Below are 20,210 nucleotides of genomic sequence, written 5' to 3'. Positions count from 1 at the left end.
TGTCCTGCTGGTGGCAGCAGCGCACCGCGGCGCTCTGCGTGCAGCCTCGTCCGTCACACAGTCAGGAGTCCCCAGCAGTAAACACAGACTGTCGCCACACCGGAGAGCCAGCCAGCCAGCTAACGACCACACGAGCAGAAAGGTAAGAAAACGCCTCGGTTTGTGTGTGTTTATGAAGAGTTTGACACTGTAACTGTTTGCTCGTAGACGTCTGTTGTTACTTTAACGTGTTAACGGAGCCGGAACTGTGTGTGTAGGTATAGAGAGGCTGCTGTTACCAGGTAACGCTGTAAACTAGCTAACAGTGAGTGTGTTGCTATGTCACTCAGAGAGGCTGAGAGGGACACAGACTGATCTCTAGGAGGAGACATATGCTCCCTTTAAAACAACTACATGCTGGTGAAAATGAACTCAATTGACTGAATATTCATGGACGTATGTGAGTAAACATTTAAAACCATTTATTTAAACACAAAAGTCATAAAAACAGTGATTTACAACTAGAGTCTGTTCTGTAATCTACAGACAACTGATGTCCTCTGAGCAGGACCTCCTGCTCACATGGTCCCTTTCAGTGTCAGTGAGGTGTGAGGTGTGCTGTATACAGAGTAATAGTCCCAACTGTCAGTCACTGCATCAGCAGGGATTTGGAAATGTCACCAGACACCAAACAAATCCCGGAAAAGCTTATTTACTTTCAGGGAGTTGTCTGCCAAGCCCTTTGAGAGTATTAACCTGCCTTCAGCTGCCTGTTTTAACTGCTAGAGGTTGTGTTTTGCAAAAAGAATGAGGAAATATTGAGTGACAGGAATGTAACTAAGTACATTTACTCAAGCACTGTACTTAAGTACACATCTGAGGTACTTGAGTCTGTTCTTTTCATGGCACTTTCTACTTCTACTCCCCTTCATTTCAGAGGGAAATATTGTACTTTTTATTTCACTACAATTATTATTAGACAGCTTTAGTTACTTTGCAAATTAAGATTTTTGCATTTAAAACATAGCTTATAAAATATGAGGTTTTCTTATAAATTAATTTACCCAACATATATACTGTACAAGAGCAGCTGAAACAATTTAACGATTGACAGAAAATTAATTGGCAACTATTTTCAGTCATTTTTCATACAAAAACATTTCAGTTTGTGCTGTTGGACAAAGTGAACATTGTGATGGTGTCACTTTGGGCTCTGAGAACTTGGGATGGCATTTCTCAATATTTTCAGAATTTTTACAAACCAAACAATCAATTGATTTATGGAAAAAATAATAACAGTCACAGGGAAAATGTTTCTGCATTGAGTACTTTTACTTTTAATACTCAGTTTGAGTACATTTTCCTGATTATTTACTTAAGTAATACCTTCAATGAAGGATCTGTCTCGCTGAAGTGGATTTACTGGTAAATATTGGCCAGGGTTTCATGGGTGGAGTAAAAGTCATGTGAAATATCAACTGGTTAGGAAATAATTTATCAAGGAAATGAAAGTGAGGCCATTGACTTTCATATCTGTATTTCTTCAATGAATATTTCTCAACATTCTGTTTTATTCAGTCACTGTTCCAGTTTTTCGTACTACAGCAAAATCCTGGTCTCATGTTTATTTTTCAAAAACACGAATCTAATGAGTTCCACCCTGTGAACTCAACTGAACTGGTATTGGATCAGTACTCACCAAGTTGAGGTCCTGATTTAAAAAAGGCAGTGCATGGTGACAGCTGAACAGGCTGGTGGGGGAGGTGTAATGGTTTTAGAGGCAGTCGGGACACACTGGGCCCATTGATACCTGTGGGTGCCGGTGCACTACCCAGCATTCAGACCAGATGCAACTATTCATACTCGCCTTTTTACCCTAAAGGGATGGATACTTTCTAAAAGCTAGTATTGCCTGTTGTAGTACGGGATTCATCCAGGACTGCTAAAATCAGGTAAACTCTTATTCATCACATGTTCACCACAATGTTGGGTGAACTCTAACACTGCGTTGTTAAACTTTGGGATGAAACACTGTGCGGTGTTTTGGTTGTAGTCGGGCCAAAGGCAGTCTAACATGGGTTTCTATTTATGTGGTCACGACTTGTTTGTCCTTAAAATATTTTTGTTTTTTCTCACTTACTCGTCCAAGGATAAATAATATATTTATGGAGTTGTGATTTTGTACAAGCCTTTGTCCTATAATCAATAGTAAACATTATACAGTTAAGCGTTTTAACATTGGTTTCCAATCCCCTCTTTTCTTTGTTGTTCCCCTAGTGATGTGCTTGTCCCATCTGACATAGTGGGACACTATAGCTGAACCCCCTCCCTGTCCTGTCGCTGTTCCCCCTGAAGACCTCGTACCAACACCACCTCCTTCCTCGTCCCCCACCTCCTCTTCCTCCCTCCGGCCGCCCCTGTGATGCCTCCCCCATGCTGTGGCTACCTGTCACAGTACACTCATCATCATCTGGTTGCCTTTCTCCTCACCTTCTTTAGGTATAATCTGAAAGGTCTCCCTCAAACCTGCTGCTACCATTGTGAATGTTAGTTTCTAGAAGACCCCCGTGATACCAGACATGTCCTCGGAGAAACTGGAGACCCAATGAGGGCTAGACTGGGACACGTGACCTGTCTAGTATGACTTTGTAGATTATTTTTAATTAGCTTGTTTCTTTATTGCTTATTCATTGGAAAGAGTCACAAGGATAGATGGGGAAATTCGGTTTCCAACCAAACTGGATAGTATAGTAACTCAATTAAACATCTGAAGACGTTATTTTAGTAAGTTTTGAAACAAAAATCTAACTAGCCATTCATAGCCCACTGAGCCACAAGAAAAAAAAGGGGAGTTGAATAAGAGGATGCCATGTAGGGCTGTGTGTTGGCAAGAATCTTGCGATACGATACGCATCATGATACAGGGGTTACTGTTCAATATATTGTAATACTGTAAGCAAGGCGATATATTGCAATTTTTTAAAATCAAATTTTAGGAAAACTGTTATTGTATAAAGAACACACCACTATATGCATAAAACAATCAGAACAGTTGGATCTGCATTTGCATTCATCAGAGTCCCTGTAACATCCAACATCATATCACTACTTTGAGAGGGCACACACAGCGAGACGGTGCACATCTTTGCAAATGAAATACACTATTGACTGACTTAATATTTAATTAATTAATTAATTGAAAATCGATAGTGTTTCTGAGAATGGATACAGTATCACAAAACAATATAGCAATACTCAATATTTTCAATATTTTTTTACACCCCTAATGCCAGGTGTGCAGAAACACACTGTAAATGGATGTGCACTGTAAATTTAGGTGAAAGGTTTATGGAGTGTGGTGGCAGTTTCTGTTAAAACAAGACACAAACCAACGTAACAACTTGTCTTTCAGTGAATTTAATAAAAAGGCATACATTAATAACTAAAGCATCTGCAGATGGACTCACGAGCACAGCCACCTGTTGTGGACTGTGGCAAGTGAGCCCCGAATACAAAGAGTAGTCAGTATTTATACATTTAAAGCATAACATGAAGATAAGTGCAAAGAAGAAAGGAAGAGAAGGATAGAAAGTATATCAATGCGTCAGCACACAGCAGACAACAGAGCATCACAAGACATAACAAGTATTTCAGCAATCTGTTGTTTGCAGTTACAGAGATCTAAAATGTCAGGTCACTGTCCTATGGTGACAAAGTTGAACATGTGAGGCCCTGAGATTGTCTAAAGGTACAGTGTTAAACTGCAGATATGAAAATTGCCATTACAGGAACAAGGTTACCCTAACCCAGGTCAGACGAGGTCAAGATAACATAGACAGTAAGTAGTGATTTCCAATAGACAGGGTTGCTACACAGACTGAAAAAGTCTTAATAAGTAGTGAAAACGAATTATAATATTTTCATGTTGTGAAAAAAAAATCAAAAAAGGAAAACATGCATTTTGTATTTGTATTTTTGTTTTGGAAATAACATGTTTGCAAAGGCATTTGCTCTTTACAGAGCTCATTGTCTACATCTATCTAACACTGTAAATGTAGAATGTATAGCAACGTTAAACAGCAGGATATAAATCATATTTATGGCCACCCAGTAAATTTCATTGCCATATGTTTATTTTCAGTCAGTGCTGTTAATCTTTAATTACAGTAGACGTGGTATCACACCACGTCTGTGGCCACGTCAAAACACTGTTATCAGGAGCAAAGCAAAGGGCCGTCTGCAGCAGGTAGCAGCACACAGTGAGTGAATACTGCTGTTCAGCAAAAAACTGTTCAGCAGAAAACCATTTCCTGTTTCTTAGTAAATTATTTCAGCAGAATTGAACTGCTACTACTTTGGAATTTCACTTCCTGCGTGCTTTATTTGGCCTTATGTAGCCAAAGACCTTTTAAAGGACTATTAATGGTCCAAGTATTATTATTTGAATAATTGCCATTTTACTAACCATTTGCAGTTAAACTGATGAACAGAAGAAAGTTCCAGTATATTAAACATGTGTTCAGCATCCCCGCCAGCTGTAGTATGAACTTTGAGCTGTTCATGCTATGTGGACGGTTTAGATAAATCTCTATCAAACCCCTGTTGCCTTTAACTTGCTGAGTGAAACTGTTTTCTGTCTCTCCAGCTATGTGTTGCTACACGCATCCAGGAAGACGTTCAGCAATGTGAAAGTCAGCATCTCGGCCCAGTGGACGCCGTCTCTCCAGAATGGCAGCGCACCGGCTTACTCTCCTGGCGAGGTACTGAGCAGCATGATGGTCCATAATAGCATTTAAACCCCTGCTGTACTGTAGATAAACTGCATATAATCAACTGTGTTCTGTCTGACTGTCCCCAGACGTGGGAATCCAATCGTCTGTTTGAAGATGAAAAGCAGGCCACTATGTTCCTGGGAGCTCTGGACTCCATCTTCCTCTTCTCGTACGCAGTGGTGAGTAGAGAACATCATGATCCTGCATTAATTGTCATCGTCTCTGTCATTTGTGTGACTTTGCGTCGGTCCTGTCCACACAGGGTCTGTATTTCAGCGGTGTGATTGGAGACAGACTGAACCTGCGCTACGTACTCTGCTTCGGCCTTTGTGGCTCTGCTATAGTGGTGAGTTCATAGACCTTGTGTTCGGCCGGGTTTGTACACCTTGATAGTGTCAAGTTGTACATTTTGCATACTATTGATGTATGGATTCTTATTTGAATATTAACTGTCGCTGCCTGCGTGTTTGCAGGAGTTTGCGTTTGGCACTCTCACCGAATGGCTCCACATCTACAACATCTATCTGTACTGCGGCCTGTGGGTGGTGAACGGCCTGCTGCAGTCGGCCGTCTGGCCCTGCGTGGTGGCCGTCATGGGCAACTGGTTCGGCAAGACGGGGTGCGTGACATTTTCCCTGTTTACAAAACCTGCATTTATCTAACATCGCTTTCAAGTATTACAAGTGCAACATCTATATCCAGCCCTAGAAATATTCAGTCCAGTTCGTGTCTGTCAAGTGGAGCTTTATGATCCACGCCCACACACGGAAACACACACGCTCACACTCGCACAATGACATGCATTCACTGGCGCTGCTGCCAAAACATAGACGCCATTTAGACTCAGTTTTTCCTCAGTGGCCTCAGACTTGTGAACATAATTTGCTGAATATAAAAATAGCAGAGCTGTCTGTGAAATTGTGCTTGTTAAAGTTTTGAAGTATTTGAAGCGCTTTTAATATTAAAAAAATCTACATATTTCTAACTTTTTCTAATTGAATTCATGATGTTGTTTTCCAGCCGCGGCTTTGTGTTCGGCCTGTGGAGTGCTTGTGCCTCTGTAGGCAACATCCTGGGGGCCTTCCTGGCTTCTAGTGTGCTCAAGTATGGATACGAGGTAAGAAACACACACACACACACACACACACATATATTTATTGATGTCTTTTACTATAATTTTTTTCAGCAACTAAATGCTAATATGATGTACCGTGTGTTGTTGCATGCAGTATGCCTTCCTGGTGACCTCAGTGGTGCAGTTTGCCGGTGGGGTGGTGGTGTTCTTCGGCCTGCTTACCTCCCCAAAAGAAGTTGGTAAGCACTGCAAGGAACATGTTAGAAAAACATGTGTACAGAACAGGACCACCCGACTCTATGTTCACTTTAAATTGACCTCATTCCCACGGAAGCCAGTTTGAACTTGCCTGAAATAGAACCAGTTTAGGGTTTTGATTGCCTTAAGTGATTTAATCTCCACAGCTTGAATGTGTTTGTGTGCGTCAGGTTTGAGCTCGGAGTCGGAGACCGGACTGGTGGAGACGGACACAGACAGCCACAGGCCTTTGATGAGCGACGAGGAGGATGAGCTGGAAGCGGAGGCGTATTCCAGACGATACCAGTCAGTTCAGGAGCCGGACGAACCTCTGACCGAGACTCCTCGAGCCATCGGCTTCTGCGAGGCTTTCTGTCTGCCTGGAGTGCTACCTGTGAGTCCACCACACCAACAAGTGGAGACAAACTTGTTTACTTTTCAACAAACATACATGTTGACTCTGTGTCTGTTTGTACTGTAGTATTCTCTGGCGTACGCGTGCCTGAAGCTGGTCAACTACTCCTTCTTCTTCTGGCTTCCTTTCTACCTGAGCAACAACTACGGCTGGAAGGAGGCTGAGGCCGACCGCCTGTCTGTGTGGTATGATGTCGGAGGAATTATCGGTGAGTGGCAAGCAAATTTATGCATTTTCTTTCATCCTTTATTTAATCATAGTCTCATTGAAATTTGAGTTATTGAAAAAATTTCACTTTTTTCAAGTGACATTGGTACTGGTACAGTAAAATGTAAGGCGGAATAAACACATTACATTTTTTGGGATATGCAAAATAAATGATGGGTTGCGTCTGAAAATTCCACACTAACGTGCTATTTAGTACGCTAAAACAGTATGTGAGATATTAGTATGTCTGAAACCTTAGTATGAAACCAATAGCACAGTGAAATATTACAGCATGCAAACGCTGGACACTACGGCGGCATCAATATCCCACGATGCAATGCGGTAGTGACGACAACTTTCATAACAGACGTTGACAGACAGCTTCAATTAAAGATTTCACTTTGCTATTAGTTCAGACTTTGACTCTCACAAATCGTCATTCTGGTCACACGAGGTTGGCACTGGTTACCATGGTTACGCGTCTCCAACCGGCAAGGAGGCTCTCAGGAAGTGACGATGTAAACTAATGCCCAGTGCCTCCAAAAATTCACACAAAAGTATGTTGAACGATATTGTATATAACTACATATATTGGGTATGTAGTGCATGGTATTCAATTTCGGACATTTATTTTTGTGCATTTAATGCCACCTAAAATGATTAGGTAATATTATAATATCAATTTATATAAGTGATTTCCGTAAGTGCATTTTTGGGGTTTATTATACTCGTAATATTCTCTGATCCAGGAAGCTGAACTACTGGTCCAGCAACCACAGTGGTCAGCATACCGTATTACAATGTATTTTAGTTCTATTCCTAATTGTACAGGTCAACTCAATTTTAGCGATAAATAAGACATATCTCTTCCTCTGTCTCCTTCATGCATAAACATCCTACGGTCTTTTTCTCATTGTGTCTCTGTCATTTTGTGTCTTTGTGTCAGGAGGGACAGTTCAGGGTTTGATTTCTGACTTCATGGGAAAGAGAGCCCCGGTGTTGGCCATTAGCCTGGCGCTGGCGATGGGAGCCCTGGTGGGATACAGCCGTGAGTATAGAGTTCACCATTAGCTGATTAAGTGATCAACAGAAAATCTGTCAGCAGCAATCGACCAAAACCTCATAATATAAGGTTGATGGTGGCATCACCACAGTATTACCACTACTACTCTCTCTCTTTCTCCTTCTCAGACTCCCCTAATGACCAGGTGATAAACGCTGCGCTGTTGGCTACCACTGGCTTCTTCATTGGCGGTCCTTCCAATATGATCAGCTCGGCTATATCCGCTGATCTAGGGAGACAGGACGCTCTGAGGGGCAGTCAGGAGGCTTTGGCTACTGTCACTGGCATAGTGGACGGAACTGGGAGTATAGGAGCTGCTGGGGGACAGGTGAACAAAAATACGGGACATTTCACGAGTAAAACTCTTTCTATACAAAAAATGCATTAAAACAGCAGGAAGAGACCAGATTAAATTACAGAATAAAGGACATAAAAGATGGTTTTTGATGGATCTGCCCAGCTAAACCCGTCGACTAGTCATCATTGTCCTAATTATATAAAAGAAAAACATTTAGAACGGCATTAATGCATTATGAAATAGTTACATTTTCTATATTAACATCAACTAAGAGAGCACTGCAGTGGTTTTAGTTTTGGATTTTAGTTTTGCATCGACACTTTCATAACACACGGCTGTGTATTATACCAGTCACACACACACACACACACACTGATTACATCAGACTGGTGCATTAATACCTCTGTCATCCTCTAGTACCTGGTGTCCCTGATTGAGAACAAGCTGGGCTGGATGTGCGTGTTCTACTTCTTCGTCGTCATGGTAAGAAATCACAACAGGACTTTTTAACCCTTGTGTCTCACTTTTGAAAACGTTGCTCTGATGTCCTTAAAGGACAAAAAAACTGCCATAAAATTATATACTAATATTATTTTCCACTTTCACTGAGTTAAATCTTTTAACCAACTTCAGTCCTGATCATCACCACCAAATATTCATTTATTTTTCATAATTTTAACCCTTTTACTGCCCGTTTGTGTACATAATGCCACTGTTTTTTATGTAAATTAAATGCTAGGGGGATTTTTTCACAGTCTAGGCTATGTCAATGATTAGCAAAAATATTGATTTTGGTGGTTTTTCATTTTTTTTTTGTGCAGTGTCGGATTGTTTTTTTAAAAACTCTCAATTGTTACCTCAGAGGACAAAAATGTCCCCCTCATAAAACTGCTACAAAAATACTATACTATACTAATACTATATTAATATTATTTTCCACTTTCACAGGGTTCAATTTTTTAACCGACATCAGTGCTGATGATAACTACCAAATATTCAGTCATTTTCAGAATTTTAACCCTTTAAATGCCAGTTTGTTTACATAATACCACTGTTGAACATAATGGGGTTTTATTTTCTCATAAAAACATGAGAAAATAAAACCCCACAAAAATTGAATTCTATTCTGCATACTAAATGCAAGGGGGGGCTTTTTTTCACAGTCCTGAGTATGGCAATGATTAGCAGCAACATTGATTTTGATGCATTTTTATTTTTTCTGCAGGAAACCAGAGAAATAGCATGTATTTACCCTACAGGGCAAACATGAGAAAATGACTCAATCTGGTGGAAAATAGTTAAAACTAGCATTTTGGCTCTAGATTGAAAGCATGAGCTAATTGAATGATTATATGCTGTAATGGCCATGGGATCAAAAACTGTGCTTTTAATGGGTTTCAATGGGGACGTTTTTGTCCTTAAGGGTCTGAGTATTTTGGCTACACAGTTTATTATAGACTTATTAAAGGAGCTCAGGTTGAACTTCCAAAACCTCATATCCTTGCCAAAATGTATGCCATATGCATTAACACAGCCAAAATGATTGGAAAATGAAACAGTAGGGAAACACCTACTATAACAATTCAAAAGGGCTGCTGTGAAAAAGGCTGATTACAATACAATACATTGGCATAAATATGACTTTTTAATTGCCAATTCTAAGTATATTAATGTGTGTACTGTAGTATGTTTTTCATAGGTTTAAAGTACATTTTAATTTCTAGCTAATAACCCCATATCGTGATGTTTTTTATGTGCATTTTCCTTCTTTTAGCATGACTCGTTTGTTCACTGGTGGAAACATTGGTGGAACCCTATAACCCACAGCAACACCACACCATGTAGTTGTATAACAAAACCGTTGTGTAACTTTTGATTCTTGTGTTTTTTATGTCACAGACAGGGGGCAGCATCGTGTTCATCATTCCGTTGCTCGTCAAAGAGGTGCGTGCCATGTGGAGAGACAGACAAGCGCTGCGACGCCAGCTGTGAACGCGCCAAACATCTGCCAGCCATAATATTCCTCCTCTAATCAGCAGGGCTGCTCACAAACGGCTCCTTTTACGTGAGTTTTCGGGAGGTGGGATGCTGTTTCTCACAGCCACGATGGTTAAGGTAACCTGGAGATAGAGAACCACCAGTTTAACTCCCACAAACCACCAGTGTTTGTCCATTAACACCCATGTGAGCAGGCAGAGCGACTTTGAGCACAACACTGAAGTCTTATCCACTCACTAGAAGCCTAAAAATGCAAATGCACACGTCTTTTAGTGTGCACACAAGAATTTAAAGGTTGAGCTGAAGTGCCTCATTGACAAAGGCTTTTAAAGGGACCCTAGCTGTCCACTCTGTGAATTCAGGCCTTGCGGGGCCATCACAGAATGTACTACTGTATATATTTTAGGTTTTAAATGGATGTAAAAACCTTTTTTTAAATGTAGGTGTTCTTGATTCAAGTTTTAAATCAAGAGTTCTTAACTTAAAGATCAGCCCCTCGGAGACAATTTGGGGGTCATGATGGCCTAAAGAATGTGAATAATAACGATAATGTAGAGATGTACTGTCAGCGTTTGTAGATATGTATGATATTTGTGTTGCTTTGGGTCGAGATAATGAATATTGCACTGTAGTATACAGTAATTAGTCTTGAAGATTTTAGTGCACCACTCAGATTTTAGCTGGGTTTTGGGAAACTTTCACCGCAGCCACTTGATTTCTCTTGTGTACATTTTGTGCAATCATCAGGGTTAGAAACTATACTGTCTACGGGGACTGGTTCTCTTGATTCTGTATGTGTGTCAGTCACTGATCGATATATGCTCATTCCTTTTTAAGTTTTAATGTCTTAAGTCACAAGCAATCGCCGTGAAAACCCTCACGCCAACAAACACACCGACAGAAACACAATTAGAAAACTCTACCAATGTCTTGTCTCTTTACATTGAGTTTACAGCGAGGCATGCCTCATGCACATTCAAGTGTAAACCGCATACTGACATTGCAGAAGAGACAGGGTTTGCCTGTTTGCAGCAGGAGCTGCACATTTGCACGTTTGTTTGGGGAACTTGACTGCAAATCTGTGTTTGAACAGATTTATTATGTTTAAAGAGGTAAATTACTTTTAGATTATAATTACTCATGATCAGATCACTTATCATATGTCATCAGCCATGGGCTAGTTAGTGTTTCTGCAGGTTGTCTGCTTTACGTGACAGTAGTCAGCAACCAGCCATCAATCGTTTTGGTTAAAATCAGTAAAAAGAGACTAGAATTAGTGATTTTCCAGCAACTGTGGCCAATAGACAAAACCGGTAGTTTGCTCCGTTGCATTTAGAGCATTTAAAATGCTTTTTGAGAAGTACTCTGTGGTACGAGACGTGTTCCTCATGCTAAACCTCCAGCACTGGAGCTTAAAATGACACTTGCACCTCCGATGTTTCTGAACTTGCCAAATGTAACAGAATGTAAATTGAAACGTGTGTTGAATGTGAAACACTATCTGTGGTGTATTTTTTTGTTTTATTTTTATTTATGTGTACTTTTAGGGTTTTAACTAATGTGAATGCAAATTTTCATTTTAAATAAATGCAAACTACATTTTGCAAATTGTGAGTTATCTACAGATTATTTCAGATAAGACAGTAATGGTGTAGATGGAATTTATCTTAACTATTAAACCACCAGGGGGTGCTGCTAATCAAGAAGAAAGTTTATATTTCAATCTGTCTCTGCTTCTCTTAATGCATTCATGATCATAACACTTAAAAACAGAGCGGAAACAAAAACTTCAGACCAGTATTTTGTAGTTTGTATCAATCTCAGTCATTCTTTTTATTATTTTGAGCACGCTATAAGAAATCAACAATATGAAGGCAACCGTGCACCAACAATCCAGCAATATATTTTCTTTACAATTATTATCAAAAAGGATATGATTCTGATCCCATACAAATACACTTCTTACATGTTGCAAGGGAACATAAACAAGATTTAAATTACAATAAAATTCTTACAAATGTTGTATAAAGATTATCATACATTCATGCATAAACAAAGTTACAACAACAAAAAACAAACGCTAGTACGCTACACTTCGATATAGCTGCGACAGGTGATTCAGGAAAGCGAAGTTTGACAGTGAGACACTAACCAGTCAATCTCAATATTTATCATTTTAGTTTTCCTTGATTTATTTTTTCCACCGAACAGACTTGAGGAAGACTAAAAAGGCTACAAAAAACGTAATGAACACATAGAAACTGTGTCCAACAGTGTGATTTGAGGAAAACATTTTTTTTATTCATTTCAAATGTGATAATCTGTGCCTCAGTTTCTCAGTCAGTATTTGTTTGTTTTTTTTGTTTTTTTTAAAGATTACCATAAAAAATATCTCTCTTGTCAACAATGTTTAAAGTAGTGCAAAGATATAGTTTCAGAAATAACACAATTAGTTAGTTATACCAAAAAAAAACTTAGGGGATTTAAAATTATTTCCCTACATAACAAATGATACAAACTCAAAATAAATTAATATAGACTTTGAAAGTTTCGTCTGAGAAGATCGGTGCACACAAACATTGTCTCTCACACACACACAAACAAACGCATAGATAATTTGACAAAAACAATTTCAACTAGCCATGTTGGCTATTTTTAGATCTGTGAAATATCGCGTTGTTGAGCCATGAAAGAACATGATTATGAACAACTGCTTTCATGCCGATTCTTCGCAGAGACTGAGGCGGTTTGTTCATGAAAGAGAGACTTGGAGACTTTAAAGGGGGTGCAGACAAAAGAGTGTCTGAATCGCTGGCCACTTGTCTGGCTGGAGAAATCCTTTGATCCAGAAGACATTTGTGGTGAAGGTTCCCTTATTAAAGTTTGTCCCTTTCCCCCCCACCACCCCCACCACTATTCCTCTGTCTATTTATGGGGGAGACAACAAAAGCCGCCCCCCCCCCCCCCCCCTGAGGGACCCCAGTTTCCTCTGCTCGGAGCTGGGCCCCGTTCTGACACACTGACTCTTTTACCTGATGTGAAACTCGACTCTGAACGCTGAACCTCGACAGCTTTTACCACAACAAAATGATCAGACACCCCCCCTCTCCAACCCCCCTTGTTTCTGTCTCTCCGTCTCTCTTTCGCCTGTAGACGCAAACAACCTCAGCTACATTGGTTTTCTTTTTTGTTTTACTGAATCACTTCATGAGGTAGTAAGAGCGGATTAATCCAGATTATGGCTTTTCATCCATATAGAAATGAGAATGACTGTAGGTATAGGGGTAAAAAGTATCTTATTTGAGTCACCAAAACTGTTAGTTGAGCAGTTGTGGTGTGTTTACACGATATATTCGAAGATCTTGACATGTTTGAGACCTTCCGTGACCCATGACTGATCCCTCCAAACAGTGAGCGACTTGTATTAATGACGTGCGTCTAATTTTAATGGCACAGCAATTTCTCTTTGGTTCAACTGCCTCAGCTGCCACGACTGTTATAAAACCTCAAGATAAACAGCAAATCAACGCATTCATACACAAAACACTTCTATGCATATGTACACAAACACTTATAGAATGGCACAGGGAAAAGTGAAGCAGTTCGACTCTTCATATGAAAGAAATTACCAAAAGCGGAACCAAAAGTTTGGGATTCCTTTGAGCTGCAACACGGTGATAAAACGCTACAATCCCTTCAAGGAGAAAAGAGGCTTGTTTAACACCTAAAAGGGGGACGTCACATGGAGACAGAGTAGAAAAATGCTACATTATGAGCATAAAGCTGACAACATACAACTAAATAAGGTATGTTCTGGTCTGTTGCCCAAACAAATATCGATTTTTTTACATCCCCATAATGAAAATAATGAAAATTGTAAAGGGGATGTGATTTGTATATTTTTGTTAAATATATGGCCAATATTTTTAAGTGGCAACGGTGGAGTGTATATAACCTATAATGACTTGTAGTCTAAGGCAGAATTTGGGTGCAATGGCACAGGTTTCTACAAACACTTCATTTTACCTCGTTTTACACGTTGCTTTCTTTTTTTTTGACGATGATCTAGCATCGTGAATAATAAATAAATAGTCACATAGGAATTTGAGTCACTGTTGTACAGGTACGGCCACATTACCTCATTGCTTAACCTCCACCGTTGACCTTTGCCCTGGAGCTAATCACAGTCGCGCTGCTAAATTCTGAGCCCTTCGGTGAGGTTTTGACCCCCGGCTTGACTCGTGCTATCGGAGCCCTGGGGGGAGACTAAAGGCTAAGTGTGGAGCGAGGCCAGGAATAGTAACTCATCTAATCAAAACCCTCTTATGACTTTTAGCAAGAGGGAGAAAAAAAGGTTGAGGTCAAATACTATCCGAGGCCCGTTCAGAAAAAAATGAACCTCTTAAAACTAGAGCCTGCTTTCTGTTATTAAGAGTGCATTCACAATCATTTCACAGTATAGTAAAAGGCTGAGGAAAACAGTATATAGAACATATATAATATTTACAACTATCAACAAGAACCGTTCCTAAAAGTCTGAGGTTGATCAACCAGGAAAATGGTAGCTTCCTTGTGCTGAACATTTAAGGTATATGGTGTTGGAGGAGTTTTTAAGCCCATGCTGGATGAGCTTGTGGACAGTCAGTTGCAATTTGCTACATATATATATATATATACATATATGACACATATCTATGTGAGGTGACGTGTGGAGGGATGTCGACCACTAAGTGATCCTCCGCTGGTTCTCGTTGTGCTTCTCTACTGCCGAGAAGATGCTTTGTAATGCAGAAGCTTGCTCTTCTTCACCTTGTAGAAATCTGGAGGGTGAAAGAAGACAATGCAAAGTCAGGAAAAAATACCTCCAGACAAGTCTCGTAACTAAAATATGCCCAAGTTTTGGTGTAGATTTATGATTAAAAGAAGATGTGACAACATCGAACTCATGCGACTGACCTGTGATGGTAGACTGTCTGCGTTTTCCTTGCCGTTGGATCCGGTAGCACCCCTTTGTGGTCACCTCCAGGTACTCTTCCCCGGACCCGCACGAGCTGCTGTACCCCGGGGAACACTCGCCCGAAAAAGACGACGTCCACCTTTTGGCCGTCGGACGCGGCGCTGCCCTAATCGTGCAGCTGCGGTAAAACGCCGGTACGTCCTGGTACCTGAGCTCCTCCCATTCAATGTGGGAGGAGCTCTCTCCTGGCATTTCGCTCTGGAAATCGAAGTTCCAGCGCTTGTTGGCCGCCTCCACGTTCGTGCAAAGCAGCCGCTGGAAGTCCTTCTGCAGCTGCTGGTGGTCCACGGGCCCGAAGAGGTTCCTCCGCACCGGCCCCACCTTCATCTCCAAGTCCTCAATGCCCCCCAGGCGTGAGAGCTCGGGGTTATCCGCCGTAGCTGGTCCTGCTGTTGGTGTTGATGGAGCGGCCATCGCCATGTACCTGTCGGAGAACAAACACAAAGTGTTAGAGGAAGGTCAGAGGTTGAGTGTTGGGCCTGCAGAGTTTCATTGAGGTGTGATCTGGGTTTTTTACACCAGCAGTATCGGCTCTCCTGGGCGCCTTTTGAGTTTTATGTGATCAAACACACATGTGCCCTAACCCGCTGAGTAATTACTGCAGCAACAGGTAACTGAACCAACACCAAATAAATCTCCAACAGAATTCACTGCCCTGCCGTGTCAACGTGAACATGACTCTCCACCTGCTCTGGTGTCTGCCAGTCAAAGGTCGACAGTCAAGGTCAGTGGGTCACATTGAGAAAAAGCCCATGTGAGGAATGTTTCCCACATACCCATTTAATTAGAGCAATACTGTTGAATTCTGCACATGTAATTGATATTCTACCCCGCTTATCCACAGCCTGCACTATCTCTATATAGAGCGAGATATAGTTTTCCATATAGGTGGATCATAACCACATCCCTTGCTGATTCTCTCTGAGCCTCAGTGCTTTATCAGCTGTGTGTAGGCAGTAAAAGAAGCAGATGTGTTTTTTCTGGGATGGGCAGTGGCTACTATAGAGCTGAGAGATGTATGGTTCTGCTGCTGATACTATAGAAGGTCTAAAATGTATTTTTTCGATCTGAAATGTTGCAAACTTGCACTGATTTCTAGACTAATTTGACTGAGTTAACTCAATAACAAGTGCCTCTGTCAGTTTGGCTCTCAAATCAACATTATTTATGCTTTTTTTTCCTCTCTAAGACCTTATACCAACAAAACACTGGATTACCAATTTAGCAAAGTAGGTCACGGCCCCTCAGGGTTCCCCCTTTAGGTAATTTCAACTGGTTTCAACAGGATTAACTGTAAATGTGTGTAATGATATGCATCACTAACAAACAATATTAAATACTTTGATATGGGCCTGCTTCTATATTTTTTTCTGTTAATCTAAAGCCCTGTTTGTATAGAGGGCCTGTGTCAAAACCTTGTAATTACACGGTTCATATTATAGCTCAATAAATTTGCATCTCATCAGATGATCACAAAGTAAGTTGTGGACAAAGGGTGTGGGAAGCTGAGAAGGGGCCCCACAGTGGGCTAATCCAGCCCTGCCCCAATAACCTCTAGTTTAGAAAGAGATTAGACAAAAATACCAATAATTATGGACATAATATTGTCACATTCTGGGCCATTCATTATATCTGAGTGATTAGTTCAAACACAGAAAGGAGATATAATGACTTTTAGCAACAACAACATCATATCAGCCCAAGATCTGGCTGCACAAACAGCCCAGAGGAGGCTGAGAGGAGGAGCAGAGTGTTGTGCAACTGTTTGACACCTACAGGATATATAGCTAGGAAGAGCACTTTCACCACTCAAACATCCTGTAATTTTACTATGTCTGTCCTACTCCTATAATCTGTTAAAACCATGTGCTGGAAACCACAGCAGGCGACACATTCAAACACTTTAAGTGCGTAATCACCAACAATAATAGATTTAATACGCACAACTTCCTCCTTTATGTTTCCTTATAAAGCTGGATTAATATCGAAAGACTAAAACACAAAACCATAGTAGCTTTTTTTTCTACCAACTCTCTCTCTCTCTCTCTCTCTCTCTCTCTCTCTCTCTCTCTCTCTCAATTCAATTCAATTCAATTTGCTTTATTGGCATGACTGTCAGTCAGGTGAACCATATTGCCAAAGCGTAAATTCAATAATAAATAAAAGTTAAAAAAAAAGAACAAAATAAAAACAAAAACATATATATATACATATATACAATTCATTAAGCAAATTACAATATATAGATATTTTAAAAAAACATGCATGTAAATGGAAGAATAAAGACGTCATTCATGTTTGTTGTGTCAATAAAACAAATAAAAAAACAATTAATAACAATCTATTGCAATATCAAAGGATAAATGTAAAAAAACAACAACAACAAAAAACTTCTCTCTCTCTCTCTATCTCTGTCTCTCTCTATCTCTCAGTGAGAGTTGTTTGTGTGGAAGATAAAGTGGGCGCGGTCGGTGCGCAGATATCAGGTTACTGCGGAGGGTGTCACCACTTGCAGAAAAACACCGAGAAAACCTTCATTATCTAACCCCAAACTTTAACTTTACCTACAGTTAAAAATGCACCAACTATCTCTGCAACCACAACAACAAATAATCGTACAATGTTGAACAAAACAACACCATAAGGTCCACTTAGAGGCGGAGTAAAGATAGTGTAAAGTGCGTAGTAAAACTTGTTGGCGCAGTTAGAGGTAGTGCAGGATGTGGGTCAATGAGATGCGACACTAACAGTCCGCATGTTGTCAGCGCACTGTAACACTCATATTACACACACACAACATCCACGTAATAATAACTTGAATATACCAACAACAAACTAGTATTAATGGACATTTATGACTGTTTGTTAAGCGGTGAAAACCCACTAAAACTGCGTCAACTTTAGTTTCCACGTATCCAGACAAAACTCAAATAAACCCAAACAAGAACGCGTGAACAAATAAACTATAATAACATAAAGACAAGAAAACATTATTTTCCTCTTACCATCAGCGTCAATATGTCAAAGTATTCAAAGCGTTTCGTCCACAAACTGCGCACAGTTCATCCAGTCTTAGAGGAATACAATGTGTTCCTGACAGCCAAACAAGTGTCACGTTGAAAGGTTTTAGTCGCCACTGCCCACGGGAGGGTCCTGCGTGTCCCCTTATCTGCTGGTCTTGTTTGCACTGGGCTCTAAAGACAGCGGGGACGTCCTACTAGAGGACTCCGTCACGTGGTCTCCGTCAAAACAGTCCCAGTTGTAGCGCAGCCAGGAGGCGAACACCGATTCTGTGAATTCTGACGACAAGTAAACGCAACACAAGCTACAGTTGCATACTGTTTATGCACAGGCTGTGGTTGCAATGCTGCGAAAGTGTGCAGAAAAACTATCCAAAATGCATTAAAAGAAGAAGAAAAATAATATACCTGCATTAAATGCAACGTTATTGTGAATTTAGGTTATTAATAACAAACATAATATATCCTTAAAAATGTTAGAGGAAAATGTTGTACTTTTTTTTTTCTGTTAAAGCTACAGTTGCGTACTTTTTTATGTACAGTCTGTGGTTGCATTGCTGCAGATGTGCGCAGAAAACTATCCAAAATGCATGAAAAGAAAAAAAATTACCTGCATTTAATGCAACATTATTGTGAATTTAAGTTATTGATAATGATTATAAAGCTACAGTTGCATACTTTTTATGTACAGTCTGTGGTTGCATTGCTGCAAAAGTGTGCATCTAAAATGCATAAAAAGAAAAAATAATAATATACCTGCATTCAATGCAACGTTATTGTGAATTTAGGTTATTGATAATGATTATAAAGCTACAGTTGCATACTTTTTATGTACAGTCTGTGGTTACATTGCTGCAAAAGTGCGCAGAAAACTATCCTATACTAACTATCCTATACTAACTATCCTATACTAACTATAAATGCATGAAAAGAAAAAAAAATAATATAACTGCATTCAATGCAACCTTATTGTGAATTTAGGTTATTAATAATGATTAAAAAGCTACAGTTGCATACTTTTTATATACACACTGTGGTTGCATTGCTGCAAAGGTGTGCAGAAAACTATCTAAAATGCATGCAAAGATATTTTTTTTTACCTGCCTTCAATGCAACGTTATTGTGAATTTAGGTTATTAATAATTATTAGAAAGCCTTTCTTACCCTCTTATCATGATGCTACAATCCTCTGATTCAGTGTGTGTGTGCTCCTGGTCCAGACCTGTTGCTCCTGCACTCTCCCTACTCTTCCTTCGGCGGGAAAAGTACAAGTTGGTCAAATATCTTGGCAATGGCGGCAATTTCCCCTTCACCCTTAAATGTGACATACATTATCGTGTAGGGTTCTTGCGTCACATTTAGTTTGGCACCCTGCCAACATCCCAAAGTCACGTTGAACTGCAATGTGAGCGGGAAATCACAGCTCCATCTTGACTTCTCCTCCTATAGATTTACATGCACCCTATAGGTCCATGAGGTGGAGAGAAAAGCACTCCAATGCCCTGAATGCCAAGATGATGTACATTATGGCTGCTCATGGGAGAAGTGAGGAGGAAACATTGTTATTCTCTCTTTATAACTGGAAAAAATAGTTTATGACTTCTTGACCTTTTAATTGACTTATGCCTTGAAATGATGCATCAGAGTCAAATGAAGCAATATGGAAATTTAAAATGAGTTTTTACAGCTCAAAGAAAAAACATATTATCAGCAACAGATTAGATAATCGTTTAAGTCACATTTAAGCAAAAAAAGGCCAAACATTCCCCAGTCCCAGACTCTCAAATGTGAATGTGTGCTGGTTTTCCTTTAATAATAAACTGAATATATTTAGGTTTTGGACTCTTAGTCGGACACAATTAGGCATTTGAATGTAATTTGGGCTCCCAGAACTTGAGATTTTTCACTGAATGATCAATTAAATGAAAATAAATCATCAGATTAATCGATGATGAAAATTTAAAGTGACAATGTATCTAATTTTCCCATCTTTAAAAGCAGATTATTGATTACTTTAATCACTGAGTATTACATTTCACTCTTTCCTTTCTTACATTACACTTGTTTTTGTCATCAAACTCTTTTGTAATATCTTTATTTCCAATTCTTGAATGACTGCTCGACAGCCT

At 39.9% G+C, this 20,210-nt stretch overlaps 2 protein-coding genes across 2 annotated transcripts; one reads left to right on the top strand and one right to left on the bottom strand.

The window, feature by feature from the left end:
- Positions 1-2: 2 nt before the first annotated feature.
- slc37a3 (solute carrier family 37 member 3) lies at positions 3-11,652 on the top strand. The gene is made up of 14 exons (XM_074626181.1): positions 3-142; positions 2,257-2,478; positions 4,625-4,739; positions 4,838-4,930; positions 5,014-5,097; positions 5,225-5,370; positions 5,772-5,868; positions 5,981-6,065; positions 6,255-6,457; positions 6,545-6,686; positions 7,632-7,733; positions 7,877-8,076; positions 8,464-8,529; positions 9,946-11,652. The coding sequence occupies exons 2-14, from the start codon at positions 2,402-2,404 to the stop codon at positions 10,036-10,038; spliced, it is 1,503 nt and encodes a 500-aa protein (XP_074482282.1). The 5' UTR covers positions 3-142; positions 2,257-2,401; the 3' UTR covers positions 10,039-11,652.
- Positions 11,653-12,390: 738 nt separating this feature from the next.
- cdkn1d (cyclin-dependent kinase inhibitor 1D) lies at positions 12,391-18,306 on the bottom strand. The gene is made up of 3 exons (XM_074626182.1): positions 18,067-18,306; positions 15,001-15,485; positions 12,391-14,864 (listed from the first exon to the last, which is right to left on the bottom strand). The coding sequence occupies exons 2-3, from the start codon at positions 15,479-15,481 to the stop codon at positions 14,806-14,808; spliced, it is 540 nt and encodes a 179-aa protein (XP_074482283.1). The 5' UTR covers positions 15,482-15,485; positions 18,067-18,306; the 3' UTR covers positions 12,391-14,805.
- Between the last annotated feature and the right edge of the window lie 1,904 nt (positions 18,307-20,210).

The sequence above is a fragment of the Sebastes fasciatus genome, chromosome 23 (genome assembly GCF_043250625.1).
Source record: "Sebastes fasciatus isolate fSebFas1 chromosome 23, fSebFas1.pri, whole genome shotgun sequence".
Taxonomy (NCBI): Eukaryota; Metazoa; Chordata; class Actinopteri; order Perciformes; family Sebastidae; genus Sebastes; species Sebastes fasciatus.
Note: the sequence above shows the minus strand (reverse complement) of the source record. Positions and strands in the feature narration are given on the sequence as shown.